Source organism: Heptranchias perlo, chromosome 2 (assembly GCF_035084215.1).
Source record: "Heptranchias perlo isolate sHepPer1 chromosome 2, sHepPer1.hap1, whole genome shotgun sequence".
Taxonomy (NCBI): Eukaryota; Metazoa; Chordata; class Chondrichthyes; order Hexanchiformes; family Hexanchidae; genus Heptranchias; species Heptranchias perlo.
Window position 1 is genome coordinate 117,217,206 of NC_090326.1, and position 15,047 is coordinate 117,232,252.

Here is a 15,047-nt window from a genome sequence, read left to right on the forward strand (position 1 = left end):
GGCATCTTCCCCAACTCTGCAAACTTTGGCAGAGCCATGGGACTATAAGAATTGCTAGATGAAAAAAGAGCAAGGTCCATCTAGTTCACCTTCTGCCATGCTGGTAGTTGTTGACTAATTATATTAATAAATCTCTATCAATTAGTCTACTACAAATCCAGACATGAGGCAAGGAAAATCCCAGTGGTGGAAAGCTTTGGAAACCATAGGATCAAAGTGACCTGCAGGATTGCCTCATTATTTAGGCTCAATATTGACCTTTTAATACACCCCAACATCTGATTTGAATGGTCCAACACCGTTCTCAACTAGATGTAGTAGGGCTACAGAGTTTTGCTCTGATTCATTGGTTGTTAGACCACTTAGCTCTCTTTATAGCCTGGTGACTTTGGTGTTTAGCATGCTGTTAGCCTTCTGTATTAGCTTCAGTAGGTTCATATCTCATAACCTGTTTTAATATTTTTTGCTTTAGTCATTACTGATGCTGAGTAAAAAGGAGTGAGGAAAAACATTCTGTATATCTGTGAAAATGTGAAATTACCTTGTAATTGTGCTTTTATTTGGTAGCACTGCATTAGTTTATATTTTTGCATAGGTATTTTATCCCTGAGTGAGTGAAAACATGACATGGTGGATATGCATGAGATAAATACAAGATTTTTTTTATTAATCATTTTTGCGATGCGGGCATCGCTGACAAGGCTGGCATTCATTGCCCTTCTCTAATTGCCCTTTAGAAGATGGTGATGGGCCTTCTTCTTGAACCGCTGCAGCCCGTGTGGTGAAGATTATGTATTTGCATGGATTATGCACTCTACCTTTGAGATTAGTCAACAAAATATGCTTCAGTTCAGCTTCACAGGAATGACAAACCACTTGTGTAGAGTATGGAAAAGCATACAGTTTACAAATTTGTGGGGAATAGTCAATCAATGTAATGGGTTTGTGCATTGTAAGCCCTGTATACAGCTTAATTCATAATTGATCAGTGATTCAACTGAATTTGACAAAATCAATCACTTTCAAGCTAAGGTTTCTTTTAATTCTAGTCTCTGAATATGGGGATTAAATATTTCATGGAGATGAAGATTAAATATACCATTTAATGTATATGGGCTACTCCGCATAATTTTTATCAACATACAGATTTCTTTACCATTAATTTCTAAGGAGAGCCAGTGGACTCATTTGCAAGTTTTCTCTGCTGCAGTATATCCCCAGTGAACTAAAATGGCCTTGAACTCTTTGTCCTATACTCTACTCCATTAATCACTCATTAACAAGCCATAGTCATAACTAAAACCATAGAATGTGTTAATAGCCTACTTGGAGCAATTTAGAGTAAACTGATGAACCATTTTACTTCTGTTGCACTTATAGTTATTGGCTATAATACTTTATGATTGTGATGTGTAATGGCCTGTTTATACTTTACACTGCCACAAAGGTATAAAGCCCATACTTTCACATCACTGTAAAATGGCCAACATAAGGGCTTCTGCATTATGAATTCTCTTTACAAATTTTGATTTAATTAAAACTTTCAAGTCATTTTGGTACTTAGCACAAGGAAGTCTTTATACGGTTTGCAAAACTGTATTGTTCTGTTATACACCACTTTAGGAGTGGTTTCATGGTGCTATCTTTCTATATCCTGTACAGAATACCTAACACAGTCCCAGCTCATAATATTAGTTACACATAAAATAGTCTTGTAATGGTTCTACATTCTACCAGACATGGTAAAATTACTAGATGTAATTACATCTCTAACCTCAGGAAGGTCTTTCACTGTGAGGTGGTGGTGAAGAACAAAACTAAAATGTTATTTCTCTTCTTAAACACCAAAAGTAGCTGTTCAGTTGATCTTTTTGTGGAACGTAGAAAACAGTTAAATCTTTAAATAAGAAATGTCAACTCACTAATTTGAAAGCCTTAGCAATGAGCTCACAAAATGTTTTTTACATTGTTACTAAAGGTGCAGCCAGATGTAAAGGTCTGATCACTATCAATGTTGTTTGTTAATTGAATTGACATTTTAGCTGAATTGATGTAATTTGTTTTAAGATTTTGAGTGCAGCTTTACTTAAGCATTACTGCTGTATTACAGTCGCATTGCGTGTCCACAGATGCAACAAGCATGTCTGTGGGGAGTTCTTTTGCCACATTTACAATGCCAGTGCCAGTGCACGTGGCCAACTTTGAGCCCAACCTGGGAAGAATTGCTTGCATGGAATTGGAGCCTGAAGCCAGTATGAAACTGTCATTGTAAGCATAATAGATATATAAATGCTGGGAGGCTTGAAACTTTTATTTTCTGCTTAGCAGATATTTTATGTTCCTCAGTGGTGCCTTTGAGTGACACCATTACATTACTGCATGAATCATGCAATAGTCGATCATTTCATGAGCAAAATTGGGTGTCAGCGTGAATGATGTGTGAAGTAAATTAGACTGGAAGATGTGCTCACACCGCTTATAAATATGAAATGGCCTACAGCTGAAAACTACCTGATATGGCTTCCTTTAAAAATAAAGTGTTGTACTATGATTTACAGGCTGCATTACAAAATGTAGTTAAAGAGCCATTTACCATTATGTACAAAAATATGTATAAAAATTTATGTAAAATGGGCAAAACTGACGAGAGCAATTTTGGTTAGGAAAAAATTAACTTTCTCTTAAGTGGTAAAATACTGTGTTAGATAATAGTGATTGTACATATAACCATTTAATTGCTTTATTTTTGTACTATTATCAATGATCTTTCTGGAAATAACCCCATTTGGTACATTAAGCTCTTAATAGAAGAATAAGCAGGTTATCTACTCAATTTATAAAGTTGTTTGTGCTCAATGTCTCAGACCCCCAAAATGCAAATATTTACAATTTTAAGTTAGGAAAACTAGAAACACCTGATACTAATTGGATCAGATACATTTTTTGATATCCAGTTTTGCTCTTGGGTGCTATTGCTGCTATGATTCTTCAAAAAATCATCTTTAACTTTCTGTTCAAATTAAATCTCAAATTGAAAATACCTGGACAGATGCAGATTACCTTTGAGGAATACAATTAGCAGCAAAAGTAAAGGCAAGTGAACAAAAGTGAGATACAGAGCATATTTTGTCATGTTCCTACAAACATACATTTAATCTGAAAATGAGTCACACAAAATTAACTCTGAGGTTCCTGATTTTCGGCAGGGGCTAAATGGTGCTGCATTGTGAAGTGTAAGAGAAATAAATTGTATATATTTTCATAAGTTAATTATGTTGCATTAAGTTTGAAAATTAATAATAATGAAACCTTGAACTAGTTGATATTACTCAGGTTATCAATAATAATCAAATGTACATTATTTACTTGTGCAGGTGGTGCCTCCTTAGACCTCAATTCTGTAGAGCCCAAACCAAAGAAATGGATCATTGACATAACCTGGCTAAATCTGGTGAAGCTGTCTCATTCATACCCATTCAATCAACTGCTTGTGCAAGTGGCAAAAAATGATAAGTCTTGGAAGCTGTGGTTTGATGAAGAAGCTCCAGAAGAGGTTCCTCTCCCTGATGGATATGATAGTACATTGGACACTTTCCGTAAGCTTCTACTTATTCGTAGTTGGTGCCCAGATCGTACAATTGCTCAGGTAAATTTCTTCGTAAGGTCAGTTCTTATAGTTTGCTTGCTTATAAATATATAATTGGAGCAGTATATATACTACATACATATGAAATTGTTCAACGTCATGTTTATTTCACAAGTGAATGAGATTGCAAAAGTCACAAGTGACACTGTTGGAGTTTCCTTCAGGACTTTTGTGCACAATCACAAGATAAGAACACAAATATGGATGAGCAAGGCCATTCTGTTCTTAATTCAACCATCTAGAAAAACCCTACAGACCCTCGTTGTGATATCCAATTGTTTCTTAAAAGATTTCATGATATTGCCTCATGTATTCTGGCTGGAAGTCCATTTCATATATTGATCATTTTTTGTGTGAAGAAAAATTTCCTGATGTCAATCCTAAATTTGACTTTCATTAGTTTGAACTTGTGTTCCCTTATCTTATAGTCACTATTTAAATTAATTTTCCAGATCTGCTTTTTCCATACTGTTTATGATCTTATATAACTCTATAAGATAACCTCTCTGTCACCTCTTTTCAAGGCTGAAAAGTACTTGACATTTCTCTGAACCATCTCCAGTGCTTGAATATCTTCCCTGTGTTCTTGGATACGGTACTCAAGGTGTTATCTGACCAGAACACTATACAGTTGGACTATGACTTCCCCTACTGTTTGGCCTATATATTTCAACATTCTATTTGCTTTATTGATTGAAGCTGTGCAGTGATGACAAATCCACTAAGAGCTTACAACTTTTTCAACTTCATCCTTAGCTATTTCAACACTATTCATGGAATATGTATGCTGCCATTTTTCTTCCTCTCTAGTATTTTCCAGTTGTCCATATTAAATTTCATTTTCCATTGTTTCACCACTTACATATTTTCGCCAACAGATTTTGTATTTTCCATTCTGCCTGCTCAAAATAAACTGCTCTTCCTACTTTAATATTATCTGCAAATTTAACCAGTTTGCATTGAGTTTCTGAATCCATTGATATGAATTAGAAAGAGTAGTGGTCCCAACATCAGTTGTTGGGACACCCCACTCAGCATTTCCCGTCCAACCTGACTTAAATCCTCCAACAAATACCTGCTGTTTTCCACTCTTATGTATCCCAAGATTTACCCTGAATTCCCCATAGCTTCGAGCTTAACTAATAGTGAAATGTTGTCAAAGGCTTTCCCGGAGGTCTAGGTACTCTACACATTGAGGCCTTCCACACCCACTTCAGATGACACTTCCTCATAGAAACCTAGAAACATAGAAAATAGGAGCAAGAGTAGGCCATTCGGCCCTTCGGGCCTGCTCCGCCATTCAAAATGATCATGGCTAATAGTCTAACTCAGTACCCTGTTCCTGCTTTTTCCCCATATCCCTTGATCCCTTTAGCATTAAGAAATATATCTATCTCCTTCTTGAATACATCTAATGACTTGGCCTCCACTGCCTTCTGTGGTAGAGAATTCCACAGGTTCACCGCCCTCTGAGTGAAGAAATTTCTCCTCATCTCGGTTCTAAATGGCATACCCCGTATCCTGAGACTGTGACCCCTGGTTCTGGACTCCCCAGCCATCGGGAACATCCTCCCTGGATCTAGTCTGTCTAGTCCTGTTAGAATTTTATATGTTTCATTGAGATCACCTCTCATTCTTCTAAACTCCAGTGAATATAGGTCTAGTTGACCCAATCTCTCCTCATATGTCAGTCCTGCCATCCAGGACTCAGTCTGGTAAACCTTCGTTGCACTCCCTCCATGGCAAGGACATCCTTCCTCAGATAAGGAGACCAAAACTGCATACAATACTCCAGATGTGGTCTCACCAAGGCCCTGTATAACTGCAGTAAGACATCCCTGCTCCTGTACTCAAATCCTCTTGCAATGAAGGCCAACATACCATTCGCCTTCCTAACTGCTTGCTACACCCGAATGCTCGCTTTCATCGACTGGTTTACAAGGACACCCAGGTCTCGTTGCACCTCCCCTTTTCCCAATCTACCACCATTCAGATAATAATCTGCCTTTCTGTTTTTACAACCAAAATGGATAACCTCACATTTATCCACGTTATACTGCATCTGCCATGTTCTTGCCCACTCACCCAACTTGTCTAAATCACATTGGAGCCTCTCTGCATCCTCCTCACAGCTCACATTCCACCCCAGCTTTGTGTCGTCTGCAAACTTGGAAATGTTACATTTAGTTCCCTCATCCAAATCATTGATATATATTGTGAATAGCTGGGGCCCAAGCACTGATCCCTGCGGTACCCCACTAGTCACTGCCTGCCACCCGGAAAAAGACCCGTTTATTCCTGCTCTCTGTTTCCTGTCTGTCAACCAATTCTCAATCCATGTCAGTATATTCCCTCCAATCCCATGTGCTTTAATTTTGCACACTAACCTCTTGTGTGGGACCTTATCAAAAGCCTTCTGAAAATCCAAGTACACCACATCCACTGGTTCTCCCCTATCTATTCTACTGGTTACATCCTCAAAAAACTACAGTAGATTTGTTAAGCATGATTTCCCTTTCATAAACCCATGCTGACTTTGTCCAATCCCATTAATGCCCTCCAAGTGTTCTGTTATTACTTCTTTTATAATAGACTCTAGCATTTTCCCCATAAAAATGCAAGAGGCTGATCAGGCAGGACCTTCCCCTTCTGAAGTCACATTGCCTGCTGTTTACTAGGTTATTATTGCACAAATAATCCTCATTGTTAAATTTTTTTTAAAAACTTGCATATTATTCAATGGAATGTAGGGCTGACTAGTATGTAGAGTACTTCATACTAGGCCAGCTGTTAATGCAGTAACACCTAGGGGCGGTCACAGTGAATGAGTTGCCATGGATACAGCAGCCACTTACTGATGGTAAGAATGAATGTGAAACAATTTGATCTTGTTTTAATTTGTTACTGGCAATTGCTAAAGTAATTCTGGCCAGGTTTTTATCTTATATATGTGAGATGATAATATGTATCATGCTATTTTGGGCCACATATGCAATACAAATTACAAAAATATATTCAAGGCTGAGATCGATAGATTTTTGGACTCTAGGGGAATCAAGGGATATGGGAATCGGGCAGGAATGTGGATTTGAGGTTGAAGATCAGCCATGATCTGATTGAATGGCGGGGCAGGCTCGAGGGGCTGAATGGCCTACTCCTGCTACTATTTTTTATGTTCTCATGTTCTTAAAAAATACCATGGAGATATTTCAGATTTGAAATTATGACCACGTATTAAATGTTATTTGCCCACTTCCTAAGAGTTTCAGGTCAGTCATTTGATTGACAGGTGCAGGTAGTAATTTTACTCCTGTGGCTTGGATAAGTCATGCCATGAGACATAAATCGAGCATATTATATTCTCAACTATGGAACACAGAAAGTACCTCATGAGGGAATTGGACCTATAAAATCTGAAAAATTGATCTATGAGGGGATTATTTAGGTCCATTTCCTTCATGAAATATTTATTTCAGTTCAGCTAACTAGTTCTGCATTGTTGATTTTTGGTTGTTCTGAATTATTTTTCATTGTGCATCTTTTATTGCAAATGCTTTTCCAAATGTTTTCCAATATTGTTGAACTGTTCCTGTAGAATAGTTTCTTCATCTAACATCCAGTTTTCTTATAATATTCTGTTGGACCTTTGATAGTGTCCATATTTCTCAGTACTCTTGCTTTGTCCAGGCTCGTCATTACATTGCTGAGTCACTTGGACCAAAATACGCAGAAGGGGTTATTCTAGAAATGGAAGTAATGTGGGCAGAAGGTGATAATCGAACACCTTTGGTGTGCTTCCTTTCCATGGGCTCTGATCCTACAGAAAATATTGAACGTTTGGCCAAGACCAAGGTACATTAAAGAGTCAAGGAGACTAAGTGCAGCATTTTTTGTAAATTCTGTATTTTGTGTTCATTTTCTTAATTTCACATTGATACACATAAATATGTTCAGTACATAAATGATCAGATCTAATATATAAGCTTGAAAATGCAAGAGGTACAGATAATCCCATATAAAAGCTGACAAATAATTCATCTAGCACATGGTACCTGTAAGTAATTTATACAGAAGACGTACATCATTTGAATGGGAGATGTATGCCACTCACACAGCTGTTATATCTGTCTCCATTGCTCGAGAAAAAGATAATGGCTCATCTATCATAAAGACAAGTTTTCTTGCTCTCAGATGCCATGGTGGGTGTACAGCTTACTAAGTCTATATGCAGAGGAATTCAATGAGATAAGTGCAAACCATACAGTACCAGATGTGAATGAATTAGCCAACTTTAAACAAGTTGAGACTATATATTTTATAAGAAACACCGATTTATAAACAATAGGTCATGCTTGACTAGGATAATTGAATTCCTTGAGGAAATTACTGAACGTATTGACAAAGGCAATGCAGTGAGTGTGATATGTTTGAACTTTCAAAAAGTATTTGACAAAAAATAAAAGAAAAAGCTTTCATTTATATAGCACCTTTCATGTACTTGGATATCTCAAAGTGCTTCATAGCCAATGAAGTACTTTTGAAGTGTGGTCACTGTTGTAATGTAGGCAAATGTGGCAGCCAATTTGTGCACAGCAATATCCCAAAAACAGCAATGAGATAAATGACCAGACAGTCTGTTTTAGTGATGTTAGTTGAGGGATCAATGTTGACTGGGACACGGGAAGAACTCCCCTGATCTTCCTCAAATAGTGCCATTAAATCTTTTATGTCCACCTGAGAAGGTAAATGGGGCCCCAGTTTAACGACTCATTTGAAAAACAGCACCTCCAGTGCAGTACTTCCTCAATTCTGAAAGTCAGCCTAGATTATGTGCTCAAGTCTCTGGAGTGGGGCTTGAAACCATGACCTTCTGATTCAGAAACAAGAGTGCTACCACTGAGTCAAGGCAGATACAAAGTTTCTAACGCCTGGACATTAAACATCACCTGGGAGGAGCACAGAGCTGAAAATCAGGTAGAAGGAAAGCTGAGCTGGCCTTATTTTCCTTCCACTTTGGAAAAAGAACTGAAAATGGAAATATAATCTAAATGGTATGACACTCAATCGACCAGAGAAACAGAAAGATCTAGGGTGCAGCTACGTAGATTTTTAAAAGAAGAATTGCAATTGGTAGAAACTATAAAAAGAGAAAACTGGATTCTGGGTTTTAAAATTAATAGCATTGAAAACAAAAGCAAGGACGTTAATAATAATTCTGTATAGGGCATTGATTAAGCCACAGTTGGAGTGCTTGTGCAGTTTTGGATATTGCAGAAACGAGAATGATACTACATAGAAATACTAGGAGGGTCACAGAGTGAGAACTTTGCCTCCTTGCCATTGACTCCATCCCCCTCCCCAGCCACTTTTAGCTGAACCAGACCATGTAACCTTGCCATCCTGTTCAACCCTGAGCTGAGCTTTAAGCACCAAGTCCTGTCCTTCACCGAATGCTTACTTCCACCTCTGCAACATTGCCCACCTCAGCCCCCCTACCACTGAAACCCTTTGTCACCTCCAAACTCATTTACTCTAATGCTCTCTTTGCTGGCCTCTCATCATCCACCCCAAACTCTAACTTGTTAAAAACTGCCACATGTATCTTGTGCAGCACTAATTCATGCTCACCGATTTCCAAAGGCTTCATTGAATTACATTGGCTCTCTGTAGTACAGGGCGGGGAGTTGCAGGGTGCTACTGACAAAAGTGTGGAGATGAGCATTTTCTCTAGATTGGGTTAGCAGTGAGGAAAAGGCATGGGAGATTCCCATGGGAGGGAGCGATTAGACAGATATAGCAAGAAGAACATGGAGGGGGGGGGGCGGAAATATGGGTGCTGAGAGTGGTGGGTGTCTGGTCATAGTAGGGGAGGGTGGCAGAGGCAGGCGTATTTCTGAGAGATGGCAGAAAGTGGCCATCAGGAATATTGGGCTGCAGCTCTGATTTTAGTTGTTCCAAGATGGGTAGTGCCATGGACAACAGGGCCACCTGCATTGGAGACTGATGTGGGATGTCCCAAGGTAAGTATTCTACTTTGGAGACCAAGCATAGAAGATTCAAGCAATAAAATTAATCAGGACTTTTAATTATGACAGAAAAATGTGACAGGCAGATGTGATGGAAATAGCATAGTGGAGAAACATATCAGCAAAGTGTCAAAGGAAATTAAGTGACAGTTATACCATTGGTCAGAAAATCATAGGCAATGCATGCCTGAATTTCCAATTTGCACCACCAGCAGGCAAGGCACCTCATTGGGAATGCATACTTGCAAAATTACCTACATAGTGCATGCATATACAAGACTTTTAAATATATTAATAAATAAGTTACTGCAAATGGAACCATTTGTTTTCTAAATTGATATTTTTGGTGATTTATTTTGTGTGCTGATCAAGGGGAAGGTTGTAATCTCTGAGGAATGGAACACTTTGAGTACAGAACATCAGCATCAAACATATCCTAGTGTGGTGTAGCATTTGTTGGCCTGTGCAAAACTCTCGCTATCCCAAAATGTCCCTCATCTCCTAATGCAATAGTGTGAATATTTCCATTTAATTTACCAGACATTCTTTGTGGTCTATTTTAGTGAGATTGACAATTCATTGCCAAGCTGTGTAAAACTGTGGGTAGTTCTGTGTTCTACACCAATACCCACTCAAATTGGGGTTGAAACTACTTTAAACTGCTATACCACCCAGTCATCAATATGACCATTGCTAATGGGAGTTGTTAAAAGCTAAACCTTAAGGTTGCAGATCTGATAAAACAGAAATATTTTTATTAAAATAAATGTACCTCTACACTAAATATTGAGTTTTTCTTACTTTATTGCTAATTGATAATTATGCAACTGATTAGGTTTTTAATGTGAAGATGAAAGGCAATTTACAAAGTTTTCAAAGTATGCGACTATTTAATCTGCTAAATAAATTATAAAATTATATTTCTATAGTTTAAATAAGTCTGCTGTGTTGATCTACGTTAACATATTTTAAATGTAGCTAAGTGGAATGCATGGTTCTGCAAGGTAAAATCATAAATAATTAGCATATAATGCAATTTTATTACTCATGCTAAGCTTTTGTACCCTTTGATGTTAGATAAATGGTGTGATTGGTAATTAAGTTATGGATCAAGGTTTGTAGGTGTAAACTGAATATTGTATGAGCCAATTTTATTTTGCTCTGGTATAGCAAGCCAGAATAGATTTGCTTTTTTGTTGATGTTCCTTCAGAATGTTCCCTGCCGTGCCATATCTATGGGCCAGGGTCAGGAGGTCCATGCAAGGCGTTTGCTGACTCAGAGCATGCAGGATGGTGGCTGGGTTCTTTTACAGAACTGCCACCTGGGCTTGAATTACATGGACGAACTTCTAGATACTGTCACCACTACAGAATCGATGCATGATGGATTTCGAACCTGGATCACAACAGAAGTCCATCCAAAGTTTCCCATCAACTTATTACAGTCATCTATTAAATTTACCAATGAGCCCCCTCAAGGTACGACAGACATTGGCTGGGAATTTCCTTGGAGCTGCTCCCGCTCTGCCACCATAACCATTGGAAGTGTGACAGAAAGCCCTACAAGGCACGTAAACAGGATTTCCGGCGCTCTTACGTTGAAGTTATGTTGGTGGAATGGGAGCAGCTCCAAGGAAATCCCTGACCTCTGTGTGCACAGACAATTTTCATTTTACAAAAACCATAACTGTTTGCTGTTCTGATGGTCAATAGTGGGAGCAATGGATTGTTAACAGCAGTGGGATTTCTGAAAGCTGTGAATATCTACAGTGAACTGTAATAAAATTGACTGAAGTTGCTTTCGTTTCACTTGATACTGATACAGTAGACTTCTGCCACTTGCTATTGTACTGAGTTTAAACATAAGTCACTTGGCGTAACAGAAAGATCACTGTGCCTTTTTTTCCATTTGTGATACATTTTTGTCTATAGCAACGTTTTACACATAGGTTTCCCAATGACTCAGCTGGCTAACGCACTAAGTAGCTGACCCATGCCATCAGGAAGGTCCAAAATTCTGTGCTGAGTTAATGGGCCAGAATTTGCTGTAGCAGGGCATCTAATGGTGTCTGCCATTAGTTAGATTTGCCCCTGCATCCTTCAGCTCAAAGAATATTTGTCCACAAAGTTGCTGAAAGTGTAAGCTGATAACGGCGCAGTGAGGCAAACCGGGCATCTGGGACCTGAGTGAACAGGGTATCCAACAGGGCATCTCCTTAACCAATGAGATTTAAGGATTGGGAAATGAACACAGGAAGGACTGAGGAGGATGGTGAATTAGAGTGGGTGAATTCAATGTCAAATCAAGTACAGAAAGAGTATTAAAGAGAGGGAAAGAAAGATTGGATTAAGGGAGAGAGGAAAAAAAACAGAAAGGAAAGGTAAGAATATAAAATTTAAAATTTGACATTTTTAAAATCTCCCCGAAAAATTCAAATCCTGAAGGAATGACCCTCCACACTTGTAATAGTTAATTTTCAGTTCAGAGAGGTTGATTGGCAGTAATTAACAGTTATCATGCTATTAATTACTAGCCCTAAATATCTGTGGTGGGTTTAGTTCATGTCTACCATGCAAATACAGCAACTTGATGACATTCAATGCATACCAATGGTGAGGCTGACAGTTAAATGTCATTTTCACTAAGCAAACGGCGGTGCAGCGCAAATTGGACAGCAACTTTTGGATATTCGCATTTAACCGCGCATCTGCTCCTCGCCTAAAGTTGCTGTACCATCTACACATAAATAACGGCGAGTGCCATTAGCCTCATCATTATTTTGACAGCAAATTCTGGCCCATTGAATCTCAAATGTGCTTTGTTAGGAATACTACAATTGGCATCAGTGACTCTGGAATACAGCAGGCAAAATTGTTCAGGGTTCTTGTTTCTGAAGTCCTTGGGTTGTGGTGTAAGGTATTAGTTTTAACTGTCTTTACTCTTTAGGGTAATCAGAGGTAAGATCAACCAAGACTTTAAACATTTCTAGCAATTGGTTTTATTAACATTAAAATACAGGGGGGGGAAAAATTGGATAAGGGCCGTTTTTGGGCACGGGTAGCGTGATGCGCATAACACCGATCCCTGCGCAGGCAGGACACGAGTTTTGGCTGGCCTGAGTACTAACCTGCAATCAGCGTTCCATTCCGGGCCTTGCACGTGGAATCAATGCAATTCGCACTTTCCACCAGCAGGGAGAGTCCAATCTATTAAAGGGAGGATGTTTCTTAGAAATCTCTTAAAGGTAGCTGGTACCTGTTATTTGCTGAAAATAACAGTCTACTGTCTGCACGGAGTCTGAACGGAGATCATACATCACGCATGTAAAGCACAGTTGCAGGTCCCATCCCTATGTTTACACTGATGAGTTATGATAAAACATTGAATAAACGTTGCACGCTACTAAATCCCACATCCTTCAATCTGCAAGCCAGACCTCACCAATCTGCCAATCTGAGTTGGTGCCAGGCCTGCGAGAGTGCATGCAACAAGGTTCTCTGCTGATGCACTAGAGACCTTGGTGCAAGAGGTGGACAGAAGGAGGGACATCCTATATCCGCAGGGGAGTGGGGGGGGGCAAGAGGCCCTCCAGACATATATCCAAAAGGCAGTGGGGGACGAAGTCAATGCCAGGCACACAGCATCATGAACATGGATGCAGTGCAGGAAGAAGTTCAATGCTTTGACATGAGTGGTCAAGGTGAGTGAGGTCAAATGTCAAGTGGCGTCTCCTACCAACTGCACCATGCACTACACCCCCCCATCACCCACATACCAACAAACTCTTTCCATCAGTACTCAACTCTTCCAACCAGCTGCTTCCTCTCACTCTTACACATTACCACTGTTACAAACCGCCCACTCTCAACTCACAGACCACACACACTGGCAGCTATTCAACCATGACAGGCACATCACCCAGACACACGTCCCGCTTTCTTGTAGGAGAAGGTGGCGCATATCAGGAGGCAGCATGTGGCCCCTCGAGCCTGTTCCTCCATTCAATGAGATCATACTGGACCTATGACCTAACTCCATATACCCGCCTTAGCCCCATATCCCTTATTACCCTTGGTTCACAGAAATCTATCAATCTCAGATTTAGAATTCACAAGTGAGCTAGCATCAACTGCCATTTGCAGAAGAGTGTTCGAAACTTCTTCCACCCTTTGCGCGTTGGAGCATGTCCTGGCTCTAAATGTTAGGCTCTGCCCCCTAGTCCTAGTATTCAAGTATAGGAGGCCTCCAAAAACAGTTACAAATGTCTCAGCAGCCAGAAGCAATAATCCAGCCACTAACCTGTAAATCCTGCTTGGTGCCTTTAAATAGTGCTGGTGAGGGTCCTTCAGGCACTCTAAGACACGTTCAGATGGTTGGGGTTAAGACTGTGCGTTGAGTTGACCGTTAAGTTCCAAAATGGTGTCTATCACTTTAAATCAGCGTTGCACATTGATTGAAGCCATTTTCTCCCTACTTTACATGCTTCCGGTGTTCGTTGTCTGCGTCTACGCTAACTCCTTTACCAAGATGGCGTCCGGCGCATGTCACGCTGGAAACGTGCTTGCGCAGCCAAGATGCCATTTTGGATGTTGGCGAGGCCGTGTAGCGCCGAAACAATAGGCGCTACACAGCCCAATTTAACGCCTAAGAAGTTTTATAGATTAGAAATAAAACTCAGAACTCAGAATGGCCAATTCTTCTGCTTCGGGAGACTGAGAGGTTAATAATCCATTGACATCCTGCATGGTGTTCTTCTGAACTGTCTCTGATTGGTCTCATAGACTGTCTCATCTTTCACTTTAGAATGGCTGTTCTTATATAATTCTTGCTGACAAAAACAAGCTTTCCAGTAGCTTTCCATTCTCTCTTTCCCATGGTTACACAGACTGATGCCAGCAAACAGCACCTGGTGTTTACGATGGTTTCCCACAGTCTCTTAACGCCTTCTTATCTGTAGCCTTCCAGACAGTTTACATAACACTTTTTGAATTTGGTCAACCTTCCCAGCATGCCTTCTTGAACAGTCAGTTTAACATTTCTTCCAACCAAATTCATCCAGGGTTCTAGTCAATCGTTAAGTTTCCTTTAGACTGGTATTGAAAAGTGCAAAGATCCTTCAAGAACCTGAAACTGTTTGGCCTCCAACAACCACAAGTATCTTCCTCTGTATCAGGTATAATTTCAGCCATTAGATGGTATGTACCAATATGCCTCTGGGACAGATTGCTGATACATTGGATAAGTATGGATTCTCTGCATAACTTCAAAAGGGACAAGTTCCTGAGGAGGACATTTTGGGCTGTATTTTCCTCCATTATACTGCCTGAATTTGGGCAGTCTAATGGTGAAATATCAGGTTGGGAGATCTATTGCA

The 15,047-nt window shown here is 39.6% G+C and overlaps 1 protein-coding gene and 1 long non-coding RNA gene across 2 annotated transcripts in view; one reads left to right on the top strand and one right to left on the bottom strand.

Moving 5' to 3' along the window:
• Positions 1–14,428, bottom strand: part of LOC137342341 (uncharacterized) — a 153,755-nt gene extending 139,327 nt beyond the window's left edge. The window contains exons 1-2 of the long non-coding RNA XR_010967229.1: positions 13,973–14,428; positions 12,801–12,879 (exon numbers count right to left, since the gene is read on the bottom strand). This is a non-coding gene — a long non-coding RNA (uncharacterized lncRNA). The remainder of the gene's footprint in view (positions 1–12,800; positions 12,880–13,972) is intronic.
• Positions 1–15,047, top strand: part of dnah5l (dynein, axonemal, heavy chain 5 like) — a 352,990-nt gene that overhangs the window by 288,355 nt on the left and 49,588 nt on the right. Inside the window, exons 68-70 of the mRNA XM_068006271.1 lie at positions 3,375–3,646; positions 7,334–7,498; positions 10,884–11,151. Coding sequence (XP_067862372.1) covers positions 3,375–3,646; positions 7,334–7,498; positions 10,884–11,151 — 705 coding nt within the window. The remainder of the gene's footprint in view (positions 1–3,374; positions 3,647–7,333; positions 7,499–10,883; positions 11,152–15,047) is intronic.